The sequence below is a fragment of the Oryctolagus cuniculus genome, chromosome 4 (assembly GCF_964237555.1).
Source record: "Oryctolagus cuniculus chromosome 4, mOryCun1.1, whole genome shotgun sequence".
Taxonomy (NCBI): domain Eukaryota; kingdom Metazoa; phylum Chordata; class Mammalia; order Lagomorpha; family Leporidae; genus Oryctolagus; species Oryctolagus cuniculus.
This window is the reverse complement of record NC_091435.1, coordinates 78,155,131-78,176,773: the sequence shown is the minus strand read 5'-3', so window position 1 is coordinate 78,176,773 and position 21,643 is coordinate 78,155,131. Positions and strand designations below refer to the sequence as shown.

The 21,643-nt window shown below is 39.3% G+C and overlaps 2 protein-coding genes, 1 long non-coding RNA gene and 1 other non-coding gene across 5 annotated transcripts in view; 1 reads left to right on the top strand and 3 right to left on the bottom strand.

Annotated features, from left to right (window-relative positions):
- SLC15A2 (solute carrier family 15 member 2) overlaps window positions 1-8,851 on the bottom strand; it is a 40,500-nt gene extending 31,649 nt beyond the window's left edge. Inside the window, exons 1-3 of one of the 2 annotated variants that reach the window (XM_017346648.3) lie at window positions 8,607-8,851; window positions 6,736-6,823; window positions 5,999-6,140 (exon numbers count right to left, since the gene is read on the bottom strand). In XM_017346648.3, coding sequence (XP_017202137.1) covers window positions 5,999-6,140; window positions 6,736-6,823; window positions 8,607-8,711 — 335 coding nt within the window. In that variant the 5' untranslated portion in view covers window positions 8,712-8,851. 2 annotated transcript variants of the gene reach the window in all.
- On the top strand, window positions 8,127-14,063 carry LOC138849296 (uncharacterized). The gene is made up of 2 exons (XR_011387929.1): window positions 8,127-8,665; window positions 13,664-14,063. It is a non-coding gene; the product is annotated as an uncharacterized lncRNA (long non-coding RNA).
- Window positions 14,064-14,728: 665 nt separating this feature from the next.
- Window positions 14,729-14,792, bottom strand: LOC127483094 (small nucleolar RNA SNORD78). Its single transcript, XR_007909058.1, has one exon. It is a non-coding gene; the product is annotated as a small nucleolar RNA SNORD78 (small nucleolar RNA).
- A 6,166-nt stretch (window positions 14,793-20,958) lies between these two features.
- EAF2 (ELL associated factor 2) overlaps window positions 20,959-21,643 on the bottom strand; it is a 41,204-nt gene continuing 40,519 nt past the window's right edge. The window contains exon 6 of the mRNA XM_002716633.5: window positions 20,959-21,139. Coding sequence (XP_002716679.3) covers window positions 21,093-21,139 — 47 coding nt within the window. The 3' untranslated portion in view covers window positions 20,959-21,092. The remainder of the gene's footprint in view (window positions 21,140-21,643) is intronic.

The following is a 21,643-nucleotide window of genomic DNA, read 5'->3' as shown; positions in this document are numbered from 1 at the left end:
AGAAGGGGATGGGAGAGGGAGTAGGAGGTGGGACAGGAATCTGGGTGAAAGGGCAGGTATGGGGGAAAGAACCACTATATTCCTAAAGTTGTACCTATGAAAAATGCATTCATTAAATAAAAGCTTTTTAAAAAAAGAAGTTGTTCACTAAATTGAGAAAATTGTCCCTAGAGGGTTTTAACAGTATTTCTAATGTTAGAGGGTTTTTAATCCCCCAAGATAACACTTGAAGAAAAATAAGCGTATTTATACACACACACACACACACACACACACCCAGAGGACTACATGAGAGGTGGGGAAGAAGTTAAAGTCTGAAACATAAATCTATCTTGTTTTCCTGTAGCTAATGAAGAAAAGAAGGTTGCAGACTCAAATTAGACAGTAGGGGAAAAGAGAAGCCTACTCTTCGCCTGACTGTCCAACTTAAAATAATCAGGAATAAATTATAACGGGATGGTAGTTTTAAGAGCTTATTTCCTTAGATTGTTATTTTCTATTTGTGTATGTGTACACACACACACATACACACACACACATCTGTACAAGAACAAGATATCCATGTTTTCTTTAAGAAATTTCCTTTCTGAAAGAAATATCAAGTCACTTCCAAAAGAGTTGTGTTTTTTAAAAAATAACCACAATAGCCTAACAAAATGAAAGTCATCTTCATGCCTATCCACATCACACACATTCACACACATTCACCCCTAGATAATCACGTGAGTATCTAAGGGTGAATAATTTTATTAATTCAAATATTTACTATGGGCCTGCTATGTACTGAGTGCTGTGAATAAAAACATAAATGGTTTTTTTCTCAAGTGCTTTGAAGAGTTATCAAAATTATGTACAAATTATTATAATAAGATTGAGTTTGGTAAATTTCTTAAGAGGGGAAAAAATACAGTTCAGAGAAGACTAGATTACTTCTACCTAGTAGTGAAAAGTGAAGTAGAGAGAATATGCTGTAACATAGGGAGTGTAGGTAAAATTTGGGCTGAGCATTAAAGAGTTTAACCTGGAAGGATGAGAAAGAAAAGAACTCCATGAAGTAGAAACAGTGCAAGTGGATATGGAAAAGAGATGCCACTGGTTATTATTAAGAAACTATTAATATTCTGTTTTACTCTAGTGGCACTTCTTGAAAGGGAGCAAATATGAGAATAACTGCAGAAGGGTAAGCTGGAGTGAGATTAGTAGACAGTGATTTAGTCAGCAGAAATTTTTGAGCAGCGTCGCAATGTTATCAGAGATTTCTTTTAGGAAGATTAATTTGGTAGTAGCATAGCTCAATTGCAGGAAAAAGTAAAACAGTGAAAACGTTTTAGGTGTTCATTTAAATATCCCAATTTGGAGGCAAGGAAGGCCAAAATAGGGTGGTGGAAATGAATGATAAGGGGATTTAGTATTGAATATGAAAAATTTGAGATATAATAGACACAGAATTGGTAGAATTTGATAATCCATCGAATGTGGTGATGTAGGGAAGCTGGGAGAAAGAACAGCCAAGATGAATGCCAATATGCAGTTATAATAAACATTGGAGTTTGAGTGTAGGGTTATATTGAGAGTCTGAGGAGCTGGGGCTAGCTAGCACTGTGGCATAGTGGGTTAAGCTGCCTCCTGCAACACTGGCATCACACAAGTGCTGGCTTGAGTTCCGGCTGTTCCACTTCCTATCCAGCTCTCTGCTGATGTGCCTTGAAAAGCAGCAGAGGATGGCCTAAGTGCTTGGGCCCTTGCACCCACGTGGGAAACCCAGAGGAAGCTCTTGGCTCTTGGCTTCAGCCTGGCCCAGCCCGGACTGTTGCAGCCAATTGGGGAGTGAATAAGCCAATGGAAGATCTCTGTCTCTGTGACTCTACCTTTCAAATAAGTAAAATAAATCTAAAACAAAAAAAGAGTTTGAGAAGCCATCTCCATATAACTATCATTGATACCACATGACTTGCAAAGGGAGAATCAAGAGAAAGGGAGCACAGAGGAAGTTATAACCTGGGGAAAACACTTATATTCAGGAATGAATTACATTAAAAAAAGAAGCAAGGAGGAGGCACCAGATAAAGAATAATTCAAAAAAGTAAAAGGAAGAGAACAAGAAAATAGTATTGGGGAAAGCCAGGAAGTTTCAAGCACAGAAGAGCGACAAAATCACTGAAATGTTAAAACAAATTCAAAATAAATGAGAATTTAGGAAAGATCACTAGAATTTGTAAACAAAGAGATCATTATCAGTGGTCTTAGAGTAATTTCAGTGAGAAAAAAATTTTATTTATAGTATATTTTACTGTACTTACCACAATCTGCTCTGTATTAAACCTATTTGAACATGAACAATGGGAAGCAAATATATATATATATATATATGCACACATATGTATATATAAAATTTATTTCCTTATTTCACAAGGTTCTTTAGACAAGTATAAGTTGTTCAATAAACATTTATTGAATTAAATTTAATCAGATTAAACTGAAATAAATTGGGTTCTATTGCATTGTAGTATATTACTCTACTGTAAGAAGGCATAAAGAAGTGAGAGAGAATGGCAACATACAGAAATGATTCTTTTTAAAATTTGGGAGCAATGCAAAAAATGACCTAAATGAAAGATCTCTGTGAGTTAGATCCCAGTGGAAAGAACAGGCCATCAAAGAAGGAGGTATCTTTCTCTGAAGGGAGAAAAGAACTTCCACTTTGATTATGGACTTGTATAAATAAGGTCAGAGTTTGTGAACTCAAGAGACTTCCATAGCCTTGGCAGCTTATGACAAGAGCCTCGGGTGATCACTGATGTCATAAATAAGATTGTTAATTGTTAAATCAACAATTATTGTGCACTTACTCCTCATGTAGGATCTCTGTCCTTAATGTGTTTATACTATGAGAATTAATGGTAAAAATAGTACTCAAACAGTACTTTATACTTTGTGTATCAGTGTGGGTGCAAACTGATGAAATCTTTAGTTAGTATATACTAAGTTGATCTTCTGTATATAAAGATAATTGAAAATGAATCTTGTTGAAGAATGGCATGGGAGAGGGAGTAGGAGATGGGATGGTTTGTGAGTGGGAGAGTGGTTATGGGGAGGGGAACCGCTATAATCCAAAAGTTGTACTTTTGAAATTTATATTTATTAAATAAAAGTTTTCTTTCTTTCTTTTTTTTTTTTTATAGGCAGAGTAGACAATGAGAGAGAGAGACAGAGAGAAAGGTCTTCCTTTTTCCGTTGGTTCACCCCCCAGTGGCTGCTGCAGCTGGCGAGCTGTGGCTGGTGCACCGCGCTGATCCGAAGCCAGGAGCCAGGTGTTTTTCTGGTCTCCCATGCGGGTGCAGGGCCCACTGCCTTCCCGGGCCACAGCAGAGAGCTGGCCTGGAAGAGGGGCAACCAGGACAGAATCCGGCACCCTGACCAGGACTAGAACTTGGGGTGCTGGTGCCGTAGGCAGAAGATTAGCCTATTGAGCCACAGCACCAGCCTAAAAGTTTTCTAAAAAAATTGGGAGCAATGGTAATAAGAGAAAGAAGAAAGCAAAAGAAAAGTCAAGTAAGGTTTTGTTAGTTGAAAGCTGTTAGAGTTTGCACCTTCTTCTAGGTACAGAAAAAGAATCCAGCTTGAGGGAGAAGGTGAAGGCAGGCAAAGAGAATATTGGGATCGTTCTCTACAGAGAATGAAGGATGTGATGGTATAAAAATTCAACAAGCTTGACACTTCCGACTTTGGGATTTATTACTTTATGTCAATAATAATTCAATAAAAATAGACTTTAAAATATACCTCAAGGAGGACTGGGTTAAGGGTTCAATTAGAGGTTACTGAATTCCTCTGAAATAGGCAGGAAGCTGTTGTTCATCAAATCTTAAAACTGTACTTCTTCAATCCTAAAGGAGGTTATTTTAGAAATAAAAGCGCTGTCATGTGAGTTTTTATTTTGAACTAAATAAGTGGAACATGGTTCTTAGTTTTTATCCAGTATATAGCATCAATTCCCTATCTGGATGAACTCAGTGACTATTACTACACATGAAGCAAACATAGAGCTCAACCACCACCCACACTTTCTTAAGAAAGTGTGTTTAGTACTCTCCTATGTCCATAGATTCATATTAGGTGCTGATTAAGTTCAGAACAATGAGTTCATATGAGTGGCATTCAGAAAGTTCAAGGAAAATGGAATTAATAGATAAGTTTATTTTGGTGCAAAAAATTTTGGAGTCCATGATATAATTCACATTGAAGTTTGAGTGCAAATTTATATCAGAGTTTGAGGCACTGTAGGCATAACCCATGCAGGTTTTTGTAATATGCATTTTGCATTAATTTTTGAAGACTCTTTGTTATTCACCAAACTAAGATAGAAACCATTTTTTACAGCAAGGAGTTCTTGGAACACTACAGTAAGTACTCTGAAAAAAATATTCCAAGGTCAAATTAGTTTGGGAAACAGTATGTACTATAACCTTCCCTTGGATATTTTACAGTGTTTTATCATGTTAAAGGCTATAAGGCATTGATGCAGTAGGGAATATTTTTAGCTTTGTCCAAACTTGCATTTTCTTTAACTATATTCTTTTTTTTTTATTTGACAGGTAGAGTTATAGACAGAGAGAGAGAAAGGTCTTCCTTCCGTTGGTTCACCCCACAAATGGCCACTAAGGCCAGTGCAGCGCCGATCCGAAGCCAGGAGCCAGGTGCTTCCTGCTGGTCTCCCATGTGGGTGCAGGAGCCCAAGCACTTGGGCCATCCTCCACTGCCTTCTCGGGCCACAGCAGAGAGCTGGACTGGAAGAGGAGCAACCAGGACTAGAACCCGGTTCCCATATGGGATGCCGGCACCGCAGGTGGAGAATTAACCTAGTGAGCCATGGCACCAGCCCCCAAACTTGCATTTTCTAAACTTATTTGAGCATAAGAAATTTATTTTCCAACATAACTCATTCTACCCTATATAACCAGGTTTTCAATAGAACTTACATTAGTGGAAATGCTAATTTAAGGAAATCCAATAATGACAAATCCACAGAAAATAACTGGGCAGTAGATATACAAGATCCATCTCAAACCTCTAAGGGTGATGTTATAACAAGTATAATATGATACCATATTTCCATGGTGTTTTCAGGTATTTAAAAGATACTTAACTGAATAGAGTATTAGTTTAACTCATGAAAATATTGAGTGCTGGGGGCCGGCACTGTGGTGTAGTGGGTAAAGCCGCTGCCTGCAGTGCTGGCATCCCATATGGGAGCCATATGGGTTCCAGTCCCGGCTGCTCCTCTTCCACTCCAGCTCTCTGCTATGGCCTGGGAAAGCAGTGGAAGATGGCCCAAGTGCTTGGGCTCCTGCATCCTCATGGGAGATCTGGAAGAAGCTCCTGGCTCCTGGCTTCAGATTGGCACAACTCCAGCTGATGAGGCCATCTGGGGAGTGAACCAGAGGATGGAAGACCTCTCTCTCTCTCTCTCTCTCTCTGCCTCTCCTTCTCTCTCTGTATAACTCTGATTTTCAAGTAAATAAATAAATCTTTTTTTAAAAAAAGAAAAAATATTGAGTTCTGAAAAATAAAACTACAGAAAGAAGCCAGAGAAGAGAAACAGAGATGGTAGAAGACATGGAAAAAGGGACTCATAAGGTACTAAAGGATTTAGGATGATTCAGTTTTGAGAACAGATGGAGTAAGTGTAAATAACTACATGAAGGTCTCTAAGGTTATACACTGTCTAGTGGATAGTAATCTCTATTTCCACAATGAGCAGAAGAGATTAAGCATTAAACTACAAAATAGAAAAATAAAACTAGATTTAAAGAAATAATATTCTCACATGTGAAAAATTAATAGCAGAAATAGCCTTTCTGTGTTGTCAGTCATAGGTCTTCTTATTTGTCATGGAAGGCATAAGTATGTTCTTGCTTGGCTGCAAGGGGCTAGAAGTGATAACCTTCTGTACTATTAATCTGAAATTGCTGGGTATTTGAGCCGCCATTTTCCTTACTTGAATTTCCCCAGCCATGAGTCAGCAATGGCTGCTCCCAGGATGGGAGTGAAATAGCAGAGGCTGCTGAAGGCATGGTAGACAGATGTGGAGGTGTCCTCATTCCAGTGCAGGAAATACAGGAAATACAGGGTAAGCACAGCTACGGTGCAAAAAAAGGAGACAAAACAAGATCAATATGTTACAGTGACATGGAGAAGTATATTCGACCTCTGGTCTTTAAAGTTGCTCCTGGCTTTTGGCACTTCCATCAGTGAAGTAACAAAGGGGTGACTGCCACCAGGCAGTAGCAGCAGGGCCATGAGAGTCGTGGGAGTCGACAGGGTTATACTGACTATACACATAAAATACTCCCCCTTCAGTCTATGTGCACTCATAATGGCATTGAGGACAATTACAAAGACAACATGGTGATTCTGAGATTCTCTTTTTCCTCTTTCCCAAGCGACAATATGATTTTTAGACCTGACAAACAAGTGTCAGGAATGGAATTGTGATGATGAGAGCTTTCCCGCCTAGGTTCTCACAGGCTGTGTCCTGCTTTCTGTCAGGTCTTTCAAATCTTGGCTTGCATGAGCTATTATATAAAATCCTATGAAGCATTTGCTGAAGATTTTGGCTGAAGGAAAGGACCAATTTGGACCAAGGCAGAAAAAGTAGTTAAGGGAAATAAGTGTACACAAGGAGAGCGGGGAGTTAAAAACATGGGGTGAGTAGGACCCTGGACATCAAATTACCTTTCATGCCATAATAGGAAAAACGCTCGCAGAATTCATTCACCACAATGAAGGCAATGCTCAGTGGATAGTTGGAGCCACAGATTTTCTGTGCAACAGAAAGGCAATGGTTCAAGCATGAGCTATTTTTGTCTACTTTAAACACTAGATTGCTCCACAACTGAGATTCATTTATTTAAGTGGCTATAATGGGTGATATGGAGCAATGGTCTCTACCCTTCATGAAACATCTATTATCACATTAAAAGTACTCATATTTCTAATTTAAGAGTAACAGAAACTAATGGGATGCTATCTTGTTCCTTATTTATTTAATATGCTACTGCTCATACATTTCTTGTTCTAGGACCTGCTGATTTCCCACAATTGTTAAATGACTGGGTCTCTGGGCTAAAGAATAATCATATTTATTTCTAGCAACAGAATGAAGAGGTGGCCTATGAAGTGAGTACCTGAAATCCAGATAGTATCCTGCTTAGTGCTACTTTGGGGATTTACCCCTCTTGTCTGCATCTGGTTCATTTGCCCTACTGGGAGAAACCCTGGAATTAGGCTGGTTTCCCCCTCAGAGGCTGCTGGAGCCAGACACAGGGCTCAATATGGAAGGCAGAGATTTCTAAAGGTAAGCTGACTGATTACTTAGACTTTGGTCAAAGTGCTTAGGTCCCCTAAAATTAAATGCCCACTATTCCTACTAAGGATATTCTATAAAATTTTCATGATATTCTTACTGGACATTAAAGGGATTATGTTATATCATGCACTATACCAATCAAGACATAAGAAATGTCATGTTTTATTTCAACCTCTACCTTTATAATAAGTCACATGAGATGCAGGTGGAGATATCTGTTCTTGAAACAGTCAAATCTTATCATAAGATTTATATTGCCTCTTATTTCATAGGAGGTATACACATCTTTGTTAACAGATTTCAATACTTTGGAACCAGAAGTGATATAACTAATTTTAAAAATATTTATAAAAAATTAGCACTTTCATTCTTTTACCCATATATATAGACATTCATTAACAATCCTCCAAATTTATGAAAGTATGTTAATGCACCACAAAGAACTGGGCATCCTATCTTCCCAGCTCAGAGTTGGAGAATCCTGCAACTAAGAGTTTGGTTAATGTACTTCACTATCTGTAACACAGTTGCTGGCTGTGTTAACATACTGACACACTAGCCATATCGCTACATCTGTCTCTATGCCTTAGCTCTGTTACTCCAAAGAAATGAGAATAATACTACCTCTTGGCCTACAGTAAGGATTCAGTAAATCCTGGATATTATTACTATATCCTCTCCAATTACAGGATTTTGGCATGAGGATAAATGAAATAATAAATTTGGAAGTGTTTTAACAAGCATGCAATACAAAACATTACAGCTTCTTTGTCTTACCTCCCACTGTAAACTGGGAACACACAGTAACAGAGATGGGCTCTCATCTAAAACTTCTGTTGGTGTCCAGCAGAAGGCTCTGTACACCGGGGGAACTAAGGGCTGAGTTTTTGTATTGGTAAAGAAGGAACAATCACACACAGTTCTCTAGACAGGAATGCTTGCCAAGTTTCCCTGGACATTCAAATTGCCTTTTTCCCTCCTAGAGAAACTCCAAAAATGCAATGAAATACAGCAGAGCTCTGGATCCCAGTAGAACTCTGACTCCCTCTTCTTGCTGTTTCCTTTTCTAAGTAAAGGAAGCTTCGACTTAGATTTTGTTTGCAGGTGAATTCTGACTCCAAGAGAGAATAGTTCTAATAATCTAGCACAGCTCAGCCTGAAGCTTCAGAGGCCATGGACAGAAGCCAAAAGAAGACAGCTACTGCTGCCAGAGGCCGAACTGAATTTGGAGACTTACCGGAGGTGTCTTCTTTGCCGGGCTGGAGAGTCGAGGTGGTGTCTCTTCAGTGGAGACAGGTGAAAAAAGAGTTTCCTTGGACTCATTTTGCTGGAAGGGATTCATGGCTGGCTTCTTTCTCTCTCCTCAAGCATTTGGCTTCAGTAGGCAGTTAGGACAGCTGCCAGACTACAGTGAAAAGGGGTACTGGGTGTGTGGGGGGGGGGGGGAGAAGGGGTGGTTTCAGCAACTAGGTTTAACCCTGTGGGTGTCAGTTTCAGTAACTGCCTGATTGAGAGCAAAGCAGGAAGCTATAGGAAAAGAAAGGGCTGGTGTTCTAGTTTAAAAGAACGATTGTATAAAAGGTAAACATGGGGAAAGGAAAACACCTTACAAGTCACAAGAGTGATGAGCCAATGCTAGAAAATTGTCAAGGAAATGTACATTTCAGAAAGATTACCTTTGCAAATACCTACAAGATAGCTCAGAAAAGAGTGCCTGAGCACAGATCAAAACACTGATATGAGGGTACCGGTAGCTGCTTTATTGAGCACCTATTATGTGCAAGGTTAATATAAATATATGTGAAGTACATATGTAATATGTATATATAACATAAGTATTTGTTCTATTTCTTACTACTATCCTTGTTTTATAGAAACTAATGTTCGAAGAAATTAAGAAATTTTTCCAATGTAACATTGTCAGTAAGTGATAAATGTGGAATTTTTATTATGCTATGATAGGAAGGGTAGAGATTGCTATCTGTGAAACTTTGGCCATTATTCAGGTATGGAAGCTATGTAAATGGAAGTAGGAATGTAGGTGAATTGAAATGCATTAAAGAGGAAAGGTCATCACAAAATTGAACTTGAGGTAAAAGGAGTTGGTTGTAGTTACTGATATTGTAAAGGTCAGCTAAAAATATCATTTAAGCAATTTAAAAAGTGGGGGTCCAGAAAATGAGAGGAAAAGATTGGTAATGTACATTTGGGAATCATTTTTCTTTGCTAAAGTCAGTTTTCATTTTCTCATTTCAAGATGAAACCCCCTTTCATTAAAGAAATAAAATTTAATTTGTGCAAAAATTATGTTCTAGGTACTGTCTGTAAAAACAGTTATGTTCTAGGTACCAGTGCAAACATTACTTTTCTTAATTCTCAGTGGATGGACTCTCTAACTACTCTAGAATATTATATTTAGACATTATCAGAGAAGAAACGAGAACAAAGATGATGACAATAGATGCATTTTATACCATGCTATTTTTGCTATGTCAAGGAGGGAAAGAACAAGAGCATGGTGTCCCTCTAGTTGTCAGTCAAAAGAAAAGAGAAAACAATGGTTAAGAGTTATGCAAAGGCATAACCACAAGGAAGTCTGGCAATTCCAGAATAAACTGCTTTGAGAATATGAGAGAGAAAACCTATGATTCTATTTCTTGCAAAATAGAATTCTTACATTACCTACTTGAATAATTCATTGACAAATAAGGTCTTTTCCTCCCTAAACTTTAACTCAGACTTTGACCACATCTTCTCCGCTTCTATTACACCCTTCATTTCCTCTCTCTCCCACCAACCTGTACCCAAAGGAGGGTCCAGCTTCATTTCTGAATGTGGTATTAATGAATAACCATAGTTATTCTTTTTGTTAATCACTCTGTATGTAAAACAAATGAGCAGTCAGAAATAACTAGTTAAGGGGCCAGCGCTGTGGTGCAATGGGTTAAAGCCCTGGCTTACAGTGCCGGCATCCCATATGGGCGCCGGTTTGAGACCTGGCTGCTCCACTTCCAATCTAGCTCTCTGCTATGGCCTGGGAAAGCAGTAGAAGATGGCCCAAGTCCTTGGGCCCCTGCACCCGCATGGGAGACAGAGGAGGCTCCTGGCTCCTGGCTTCGGATCAGTGCAGCTCTGGCCATTGCGGCCAATTGGGGAGTGAACCATTGGATGGAACACGTCTCTCTCTCTCTCTGCATCTCCTCTCCCTGTGTACTCAAATAAATAAATATTTAATTAAAAAAAAAAGAAATAGCTAGTTAACTAGTGGAGGTACAGATGTTTGAAGACCTAACTATGTTGGTGAATTTCCTTATTCTGTCATTTCTACTGCTAGAACAGCTTTTGATCTGGGAGAGTAGGTGGATCAGCATTTGTACGCAATGCACTAATTCATTTGTGCTCATATAAACCCTTAGTTCCAAATTTGAGATTCTTGGCATTGATTTTCTTACACTTTTGTTTAGATGAAGTTCTCTTGATAATGGCAATATATTATTATAGTATTCATAGAATAAAATACTATCAAAGATGGCAGCAATCTTAATCTTGTCCTATGTAAATTCAATTTTCCTGATGATAAGCATCATTTAGGGAGGTTCTTAGGTCCCTACTGAGATCTACTGAATCAGAATTTTTCAAGGGAAATGATCATATATAAGAACTTGTGTTTTTAAACAAGTACCTCTAGTGATTCTTATGTCAGGTATTTGAGAAACACTAATTTAAAACCCCTCTCCTGTTCTATCCTGAAGAGTATTTCAGAGGAGCTCAGAAGGGACAGAGAAAGGACTTGAGTCGCAGGCACCATCTAGGTCCATTTATATCAAATCAAGGTACTTCTTATACTCAGTATCTTTTCTAAGTTGATAACAGTTAGAAAGCACCTTCCCAATAGAAATGAGCACTTTTCAAAGACAATAAACTTTCAAAAGAAAATAAAAGTGGAGGAACCTAAATATCAGAATCAATTAGGGATAAGAATAAAGAATACTTGTTGCTTCTGTGATATGACATTAGAGAAAGATGTTTTACAGTCATATGTAGAAAGGAGACTGAAGCTGTAAAGTGATAGACACCAATGTAGTCAGAGAGTAGAGGCAAATATGAGATCAAAAGAGAACATGTGTTTAACATGGACCTTGAATATAAAGTCAGCTCACAAAAATAAATTGCATTTAAATATCAGCATCAAAGAAAGAAAAAAAGAGAGTTTTAATAGGAATTATAGGCCGGCGCCGTGGCTCAATAGGCTAATCCTCCACCTTGCGGCGCCGGCACACCGGGTTCTAGTCCCGGTTGGGGCGCCGGATTCTGTCCCGGTTGCCCCTCTTCCAGGCCAGCTCTCTGCTGTGGCCAGGGAGTGCAGTGGAGGATGGCCCAGGTGCTTGGGCCCTGCACCCCATGGGAGACCAGGAAAAGCACCTGGATCCTGGCTCCTGCCATTGGATCAGCGCGGTGCGCCGGCTGCAGCGGCGGCCATTGGAGGGTGAACCAACGGCAAAGGAAGACCTTTCTCTCTCTGTCTCTCTCTCTCACTGTCCACTCTGCCTGTCAAAAATTAAAAAAAAAAAATAGGAATTATATACATTATAGTTTTAAGGACTTTGTGACTATTTTAATAGTTATTTTATATGAGTGAAGATGAAAATGTTTTCATTTGATTATTGCTTCTAGCTCTTGCTTATGTTCTTGCTGGACTATGGTCTTTTTACTTTTACTTGTTGAACTCTTAATTTATTAGAGCCATTAAACCTTTGCCTACAATGTAAATTAAAAATATGTTATCTCGGCGAGCGCCGCGGCTCAATAGGCTAATCCTCCACCTAGCGGTGCCGGCACACCGGGTTCTAGTCCCGGTCAGGGCACCGGATTCTTTCCCGGTTGCCCTTCTTCCAGTCCAGCTCTCTGCTGTGGCCCGGGAAGGCAGTGGAGGATGGCCCAAGTGCTTGGGCCCTGCACCCCATAGGAGACCAGGAGAAGCACCTGGCTCCTGCCTTCGGATCAGCGCGGTGCGCAGGCCGCAGCACTCCAGCCGTGGCGGCCATTGGAGGGTGAACCAACGGCAGAAGGAAGACCTTTCTCTCTCTCTCTCTCTCTCTCTCTCTCACTATCCACTCTGTCAAAAAAAAAAGTTATCTCAAAAAATGATAAATAAAATATTGAACAAAAAGATCAGCTCTAACAGCATAACAATAAATCTCTTGAAAGAGGTTCAAGAACTTAACACTAAAAACTATAAAATTATCCTGAAAGAAATTAAAGAAGTTCCAAGTAAATGAAGACATACCATGCTCACTATTTGGAAGGCTCATATTATAAAGATGTCAATATCCCCCAAGTCAACCTACAGTTTCAACACAAAATCTGTCAGTGTAGAAAACAAATGGATTTTAAAAATTCACATGGAAATGCAAAATAAAATTCAAGAATAGAAAAGCTAATCTTGAAGAATTGTGGGGAACTTGTATTATCTAATCTAAGACTTATTATAAAGCTATTGTAAATGTAACAAAATGGATTGACACATGACAGATAAGGCAATAAATGGAACAGAATAAAGTTCAGAAAAAGATTCACACATATACTTTCTTATTTTTTTAATTTTTTCAGAGCGAGAGAGGTCTCCCTTCCATTGGTTCACTCCCCAAATGGCTGCCAAGGCCAGCACTGCACCGATCCGAAGCCAGGAGCCAGGTGCTTCTCCCTGGTCTCCCATGCAGGTGCAGGGGCCCAAACACTTGGGCCATCCTCCATTGCCCTCCCGGACCACAGCAGAGAGCTGGACTGGAAGAGGAGCAATCAAGACTAGAACCGGCGCCCATATGGGATGCCAGTGCTGCAGGCAGAGGATTAACCAAGTGAGCCACGGTGCCAGCCCTCCACACATATACTTTTCATGACAAAGGTGATGCTGCAGTAAATTGGGGAAAATGATGGTGTTTGCAAAAAAATAAAAACATCTGTAAATGTATATGTCAAATTATTGACTCTTACACATAAAAATCAATTCTATATGGATTGTAGAGCTAAATATTGAAGTAGGAAAATAATTTTTAGAGGAAAACAGAGACCATCCTTATAAGTCTGAAGTGAGCTAAAATTTCTTAAATAAGACATAAAGTAGGGTAATCATAAAAAGTGATATGTTGGATGATATTAAGAACTTTTGTTTACCAAAGTCATCATTAAAAGATAACTTATAGAGTGGGAAAAATATTCATGTTACATATATCTGTAAAAGAATTATGTCCAGAGTATATACAAAGCTCTAAAACTTTTTTTTTTATTTGACAGGTAGAGTTACAGAAAATGAGAGGGAGAGGGAGAAAGAAAGGTCTTCCTTCCATTGCTTCACTCCCCAAATGGCTGTAATGGCTGGAGCTATGCCGATCCGAAGCCAGGAGCCAGGTGCTTCTCCTGGTCTCCCTTGCAGGTGCAGGGGCCTAAGCATTTGGGCCATCCTCCACTGCCTTGCCGGGCCACTGCAGAGAGCTGGACTGGAAGAGGAGCAACCGGGACTAGAACCGGCGCCCACATGGAATGCCAGTGCCGCAGGTGGAGGATTAACCTAGTACACCACCGTGCCGGCCCCAGCTCTAAAACTTAATAACAAAAAGATGGATAATGAAAAAATGTTCAAGAAAAGTGAATAGAGGATACTCAAACAGCCAATAAATTTGTGAACACTGTTAACTGTATGGATGTAAATATAGGTTATTTAACTAGTCCTCAATTGATGCATATTCAGATTTGATCTTTTGTTACTACAAATAACACAATAACAAGGCCTATAAGTTACATACACCTGGATACACTTGCAGAAGGTAGATTGCTGACTCAGCAGTATATGCGTCTGTAACTTTTAGAACTACCCATCTTCTTTGTCCATTTTTTCTTTCCTTCTTTCTTATCTTTTTCTCTTTTTCTTTTCCTTCTCTTTCTCTATCTTTCCCATCTTCCCTCCTTTCCTTCCATCCTCCTCCTCCTTTGAGAGGGAGAGACAGAGAGAGGGGGAGAGAAGGTGTGCCCTCCCATCCATTGGTTTGCTCCCCAAATACTTTTAGTGTCTGAGACTGAGCCAAAACAAAGCTGGGAGCCCAAAACTCAATACAAGTCTCCCATCTCAGTGGCAAGAACCCAAATGCTTGAGTCATCACCACCATCTCATAAGGGCTGCATTAGCAGGAAGCTGGAGTCAGGAGGTTCAACCAGATACTGAACACAGGTACCCTGATGTGGGAAGTGAGCATCTTAACTGCTAGGTTGAATACCATCCTTGCCCAATTTTCTACTGAGTTGTTTATCTCTTTATTGTAAAACAGTAAGATCTCTTTGTATATCATTAACTTTTTTATAGGGTTCTTCAGTGCAAATTTTTCTACATGCTCACTTCAGGTCAGGTATTTGATCAACATCATTGCATTTATCATTGATATCAATGATCTGCCATCCACTTTGTTGCGAATATTTTTCCTATTTTAGTCTTTTAAAATAAAACTTTTGATAAATGTACTAATATCAAGTGTACCACTTCATTACTTTTTATATATCTGTAATTCACACACCACTACCAAGATGAAATTTAAAAACAAAATTTCTCTATAGTCTTGTTCTTCAGCAAAGTCCACTACTTCTGTTCTGCCTCCCAAACCTACCTCCCTCAAGATAATCATTATTCTGACTTCCAACACAATAGATTTGCTTTGCCTGTTTTGAACTTCATGTAGATAGAATAACACTGTAATTTTGTTTGATTTATACTCTTCAATACAAGCTACATCTGTGAGATTCATTCATGGTATTGCCTGTAGCAAAATTTTTCCCCATTGTTTGAAAGAATTCACTATATAAACATGCCACAATTTGTTTCCCTCTTCTTCTGTTGATGGGCAGTTGACTTGTTTCCAGTTTTAGAGTTGGCTCTGATTGACTTAGTTTAAACTGGAAACTATGCTTCCCAGAGATACTTTCTCTGTAAGCCAGAAATCTCGCGAGCTGTGGGAAGTAGCAGTGAAGCTACTTGGCCAAAGACAGGACAGAGGCTGTGAACCAGTAAGTCTCTGCCCTGTGCTGATGGGTCTCTAAGTGCAAGGGAATACATGCAAGAATCAGGCTACTTTTCAAGTTTCCTCAGGTTTTGTATTTCATCAGTACATTTTGAGTGTCTGTGGGATTATGATGATACATTTTTTGGTGTTTGTTAATAGTTCTTGGCTCATCACTCCCATAACCCTTGTTATTTCCTAAATGACTAGAACAGTGTTAGGGCACTTTGGGTCTCAGGAGCAAGTTACAGGAAACAGTCTCTTTGTCTGACTTCTTCCTGCCTTACATTCACCTGTTCCTTTTTTCTCCCCAAGGCAGGCCATAAAACTAGAATTTATCTTTCTCAAGTTGGGTATGGAATCTAACAATATTCCCAAACTTGGCCTGCTCTGTAGTTGGTCATAAATCTCTAATCTACCTTGTCTGATAACAGATCATAGGACCCTTCTCATTCCAGGGAAGTCTTGCCCCATAATCTCTACGAAGAAATGCTGAAGAATTTGAACCAACAGGCCTTGCTGGGTTTCCCTACCCAGTCTACTGGGAATCATACCTATTCAATGAAGTCTCAATAAAAATCCATCCGTTAACCATGCAGGTTCCTGGGGATTGGAAGCACCTTCTCCCATATTTTGCCCCATGCACTCCTTCATCTGTGTTCTTTGTAATGTCCTTTACAATAAACTAGTAAACATGTTTCTCTAACTTCCATGGACATGTGCAAATGAATCAAACCCAATGAGGAGGCTGTGAGAACACTGATTTATAGCCAGATAAATCAGAACCACAGGGGAAAAAACCTGGGACCTCAGTTGGCATCTGAAATTGAGAATGTGTTTGTGTGTGTGGTGGGGGAGAGGAAGTTTTGGGGACTGAGTGCTCTACCTGTGGAATCTGATGCTATCTCTACAGACAGTGATAGAGCTGAATTGAATCACAAGACACTCGGCTGCTGATCATTGCTTATTTGCTTGCTGGCAGGGAGCAATCTACACACATTTTAGAATCACAGAAGTCTTCTCTATTGATTGTTGTGTTCTGAAAAAAAATTTCCCACGTGTTAATATCACCTACTCCATCAAACTGAGTTTTCTTCATGGAAAAGATACGTCAGTCTACAAAATATTGACATTATCAACCTTTTTATATTGTATTTTTAATAAAATGTTACATTCTTTAGTTCTTTTGATCCATCTCAATAAATTGGAAATTACTAAGATAATTGTTACAGGAAGTGCATCTGAACATATAATGCCTGAGTTCTAACATGTCTAACTCTTGCTTGCTTATTGTATTACTAGTTTAACCAAGCCATTCAGAGCAGATCAAACTAAAAAGATATGTGCTTAGAATTATGCCAGGATCATCAGACATTTCTGGCAGAGAACATTATATCTGAGAACTTGTATAATCCTGAAAATGAATGAAGTAAGGAGATATATTCACTATGGAATAAAAAAAAAAAAATCCCGTCATTTGCAACAAAATGGATGCAACTGGAAACCATTATACTTAGTGAAATAAGCCAGTCCCAAAAAGACAAATACCATGTTTTCCATGATCTGTGGTAACTTAGAGAACCTAAAACGTAATGTGTAGGACTCAAATTGATACTTTGAGATTTGATGATTTTTAATAGCCCTTGTCTCAACTGTTGAAGAACAGTGTTTTTTTTCTTCATACTATTTGTTGAACTCTTTACTTAGTGTAGGCTAAATATTAGGAGTATAAAGTTAACTGAAAATATATCTTTGTAAAAAATAAGAATGGGAATAGGAAAAAAGGGTGAGAGCGTGGGCAGGAGGAAGGGTAGGGTGGAAAGTATCACTATGTTCCTGATTCTACATATAGGAAATAAATGAAATGCCTTAAATAAAATTAAATATTAAATAACTGAAAATTTAATATTAAATAAATACCCTAAATAAAATGTTTTTTTAAAAAGGAGATATAGAAGAAAGAAAGATACTATTTCATTCCTGGGCTACTTAAATATGTCCTTGAGGGTTACAGAGAATGATGATAAACTAGGAATGCAAACCAAAAAAATGATATTTAAGAATGTTTCATTTATGGGGGAAAAATACGGAGGGAAGATGAGCTGTTTGCATTACAGGAAGTAAAGTTTGTTTTGTAGTTAGCATCACCAGCTCATATCACCATGTACTCATTTCTGGTAGAGTTAACATTAATAAAAGAACCTCAACATAACATTTTTCAGTAAAAATCATCCTAATTTGTATTACTATATTTAAGTAAGCAAGTTTTACTAACTACTTTCAATGTATGAACTTGCTTTAGTTAATAAATGATAAAGTTCTCAGCTAAGTAATACTGACAAATAAAATTTTAAAAAATGAAGACTGATTAACAAAGTAGGCCCCTCCTCCTCCTCCTCTATTTATTTGAAAGGCAAAGTTACACAGAGAGAGGAGAGGCAGAAAGAGAGTCTTCCATCTGCTAGTTTACTCCCCAGTTGGCTGCAATGGGCCAGAGCTGCGCCGATCCAAAGCCAGGAGCCAGGAGCTTCCTCCAGGTCCTCACACTTGGGTGCGGAGGCTCAAGGACTTGGGCCATCTTCTACTGCTTTCCCAGGCCATAGCAGAGAGCTGGATCAGAAGTGAAACAGCTGCGACTGGAACCAATGCCCATATGGGATGCCGGCCCCACCAGATCCTCCACTTCTGATCCAGCTCTCTGCTTATGTGTCTGGGAAAGCAGTGTAAGATGGCCCAAGTCCTTGGGCCCTTGTACCCATGTGGGAGATCCAGATGAAGCTCCTGGCTCCTTACTTCAGCCTGGCCCAGTCCTGGTTGTTGCAGCCATTTAGAGTGAACCAGCAGATGGAAGATTCCTTTCTCTCTCTCTCTCTCTCTGTAGCTCTGCCTTTCAAATAAATAAAAACTAAATATTTCAAAAATAAATAATTAGTTCACTAGGCTAATCCTCCACCTGCAGCACTGGCACCCCGGGTTCTAGTCCCAGTTGGGGTGCCGGATTCTGTCCCAGTTGCTCCTCTTCCAGTCCAGCTCTCTGCTGTGGCCCGGGAGTGCAGTGCAGGATGGCCCAAGGGCTTGGGCCCTGCACCCGCATGGGAGATCAGGAGGAAGCACCTGGCTCCTGGCTTTGGATTGGCAGGTGTGCCGGCTGCAGCACGCCGGCTGTGGTGGCCATTTGGGGAGTAAACCGATGGAAGGAAGACCTTTCTTTCTGTCTCTCTAACTCTGCCTGTCAAAAATAAATAAATAAATAAATAAATAAATAAATAAATATTTAAAAAGATAGTTAAAATATTTATTTTAAAAAGACCAAAACACATGAATTTTCCAAAAGACATTATAGAAATTCTAATGGTAAAAGATGAAGTTAATTAAAGAATTTTATAACTGCTAAAACTTGAAGTAACTGAGATGATCTCCAATAGATGAGTGGATAGACTCTGGTACGTCCAGACATGTAGGAAACTTAAATTCCTATTAGTAAGTGAAATAAACTACATATATACTGCATGATTCAAACTATACGATATTCTGGAAATGGCAAAGCTATGAAGACAATAAAAAGATTAGTGGTTGTTAGGTATTAGAATGGAGAGAGAGAGGCCGGCGCCGCAGCTCACTAGGCTAATCCTCCGCCTAGCGGCGCCGGCACACCGGGTTCTAGTCCCGGTTGGGGCGCCGGATTCTGTCCCGGTTGCCCCTCTTCCAGGCTAGCTCTCTGCTGATGGCCCAGGTGCTTGGGCCCTGCACCCCATGGGAGACCAGGAAAAGCACCTGGCTCCTGGCTCCTGCCATCGGATCAGCGCGGTGCACCGGCCGCAGCGCACCGGCCGCGGCGGCCATTGGAGGGTGAACCAACGGCAAAGGAAGACCTTTCTCTCTGTCTCTCTCTCTCACTGTCCACTCTGCCTGTCAAAAAAAAAAAAAAAAAAAAAAAAAAAAAAAAAAAAAAGAATAGAGAGAGATGAATAGGAAGAACATATGTGATTTTTAGGATGGTGAAACATTCTATATTACTATAGTGATGGATACATGTTATTATTGGATGCAGTTTTCAGAAACCCATAAAATGTACAACATCAAGAGTTAATCCTGCCGGCGCCGTGGCTCAATAGGCTAATCCTCCACCTTGCGGCGCCGGCACACCGGGTTCTAGTCCCGGTTGGGGCGCCGGATTCTGTCCCGGTTGCCCCTCTTCCAGGCCAGCTCTCTGCTATGGCCAGGGAGTGCAGTGGAGGATGGCCCAGGTGCTTGGGCCCTGCACCCCATGGGAGACCAGGAAAAGCACCTGGCTCCTGGCTCCTGCCAGGATCAGCGTGGTGCGCCGGCTGCAGCGGCGGCCATTGGAGGGTGAACCAACGGCAAAGGAAGACCTTTCTCTCTGTCTCTCTCTCTCACTGTCCACTCTGCCTGTAAAAAAAAAAAAAAAAAAAAAAAAAAAAAAAAAAAAAAAAAAAAAGAGTTAATCCTAATGTAAACTATGGACTTTAAGTGCTAGCGATGTATCAAGGTAAGTTCATCAATTGCATAATATATGACTCCTTTGTGGAATATGGATAGCGGTGAGAGAGAACACTGGAACTCTAAACTTTCTGCTCAATTTTGCTATAAACCTCTGCTCTAAAAATATATTTTAAATTAAAAGGAAACTGCTAGTCAGTGGCTTTCAACTATAATTTAGTATTTATCATTCTTCCCCCAAATTCAAAGATATTATAAAATTAAATATCTCCTTAATGCTTTACTGTTTCTTTTTCTGACAAAAACAAATTGGTGAAAATATTCTAAGAGATAACATTTGTTCCATTAAAATAATTACTTAATTTCACATTTACCCTCATTTATAGATTTGTCAAGACCATTAAAATAATTACTTAATTTCACATTTACCCTCATTTATAGATTTGTCAAGAATTAAAGTATTTTTAATCATAGTTTAAGGACTATCAGAGAAAAAAAGCTTAGAGATATAATTTAAAACCATGGATATTTATCATAAGTCAGTAGCTTTTTTTTTTTAATTTTTATTTTTTTGACAGGCAGAGTGGACAGTGAGAGAGAGAGACAGAGAGAAAGGTCTTCCTTTGCCGTTGGTTCACCCTCCAATGGCCGCTGCGGCCGGCGCACCGCGCTGATCCGATGGCAGGAGCTAGGTACCTCTCCTGGTCTCTCATGGGGTGCAGGGCCCAAGCACTTGGGCCATCCTCCACTGCACTCCCTGGCCACAGCAGAGAGCTGGCCTGGAAGAGGGGCAACCAGGACAGAATCCGGTGCTCCGACCGGGACTAGAACCCAGTGTGCTGGCGCCGCAAGGTGGAGGATTAGCCTAGTGAGCCGCGGCGCCGGCCAGTCAATAGCTTTTGACACTGCACTGCACAACTGGAGACAATAGTGTGGTAAAACAGCACTAAACTTAAGAGTCTATGACATGTGTACCACTTGTTAACTAACAATACATGGGACAGGTTAGGCCTTAAGCAAGCAAATAAAGATAACACATGGAAATGCTGGTACTCAATAAAAGGTTAAAAATACAACATCAAGTGAAAATTTGGAATCAAATTTAATTTCTTTTGTCATCAAAAACAAAGACACTTTCTTTAGCCCTAGCAATTTTTATTCTTAATATAAAAAAATCAGATACCATATAAACTTTATATATACAGCTAAAAATTTCTTCAGTCATCACTGTCACTTCCTGATTCACTCAGCTGCAAATCATTTCCTAAAATAAAAAAGAAATGAACCTGTAATTATATATTTAACATATGTATTTCTGCATATTGATATGCCACAAATACATATAAACTATAATACTAAAGTGATTCTGTTTAGATATCATTTTATAATAATCAGATTGATCATCCCATAATTAATCACAATTAGTAGTTCCACTAATACTGCCTAGAAAGAACAAAAATATACATATACCATCAAACTTCAGCATAGTTTCAGCCTCTTAGTCTTTCATATACCAACATCACCCTTCTTTTCATAATTTATTTATTACATCATAAGAAAGAAGAAACTAATTTAGATCAGCTTCACATTTTGAAAAGTGAAAAAAAGTTATACAATCTGTCAGTTAAAGTGCATTAAAATCATTAAGGAATACATGCTAATAATGCATTGATTGTTTTTGTAATTCAACTGTGTGCTTATGGTCATGAAGCTTACATTTCAGTATAGAAAGGCAGTCAACAAATAAATATACAACATAATGCCATGT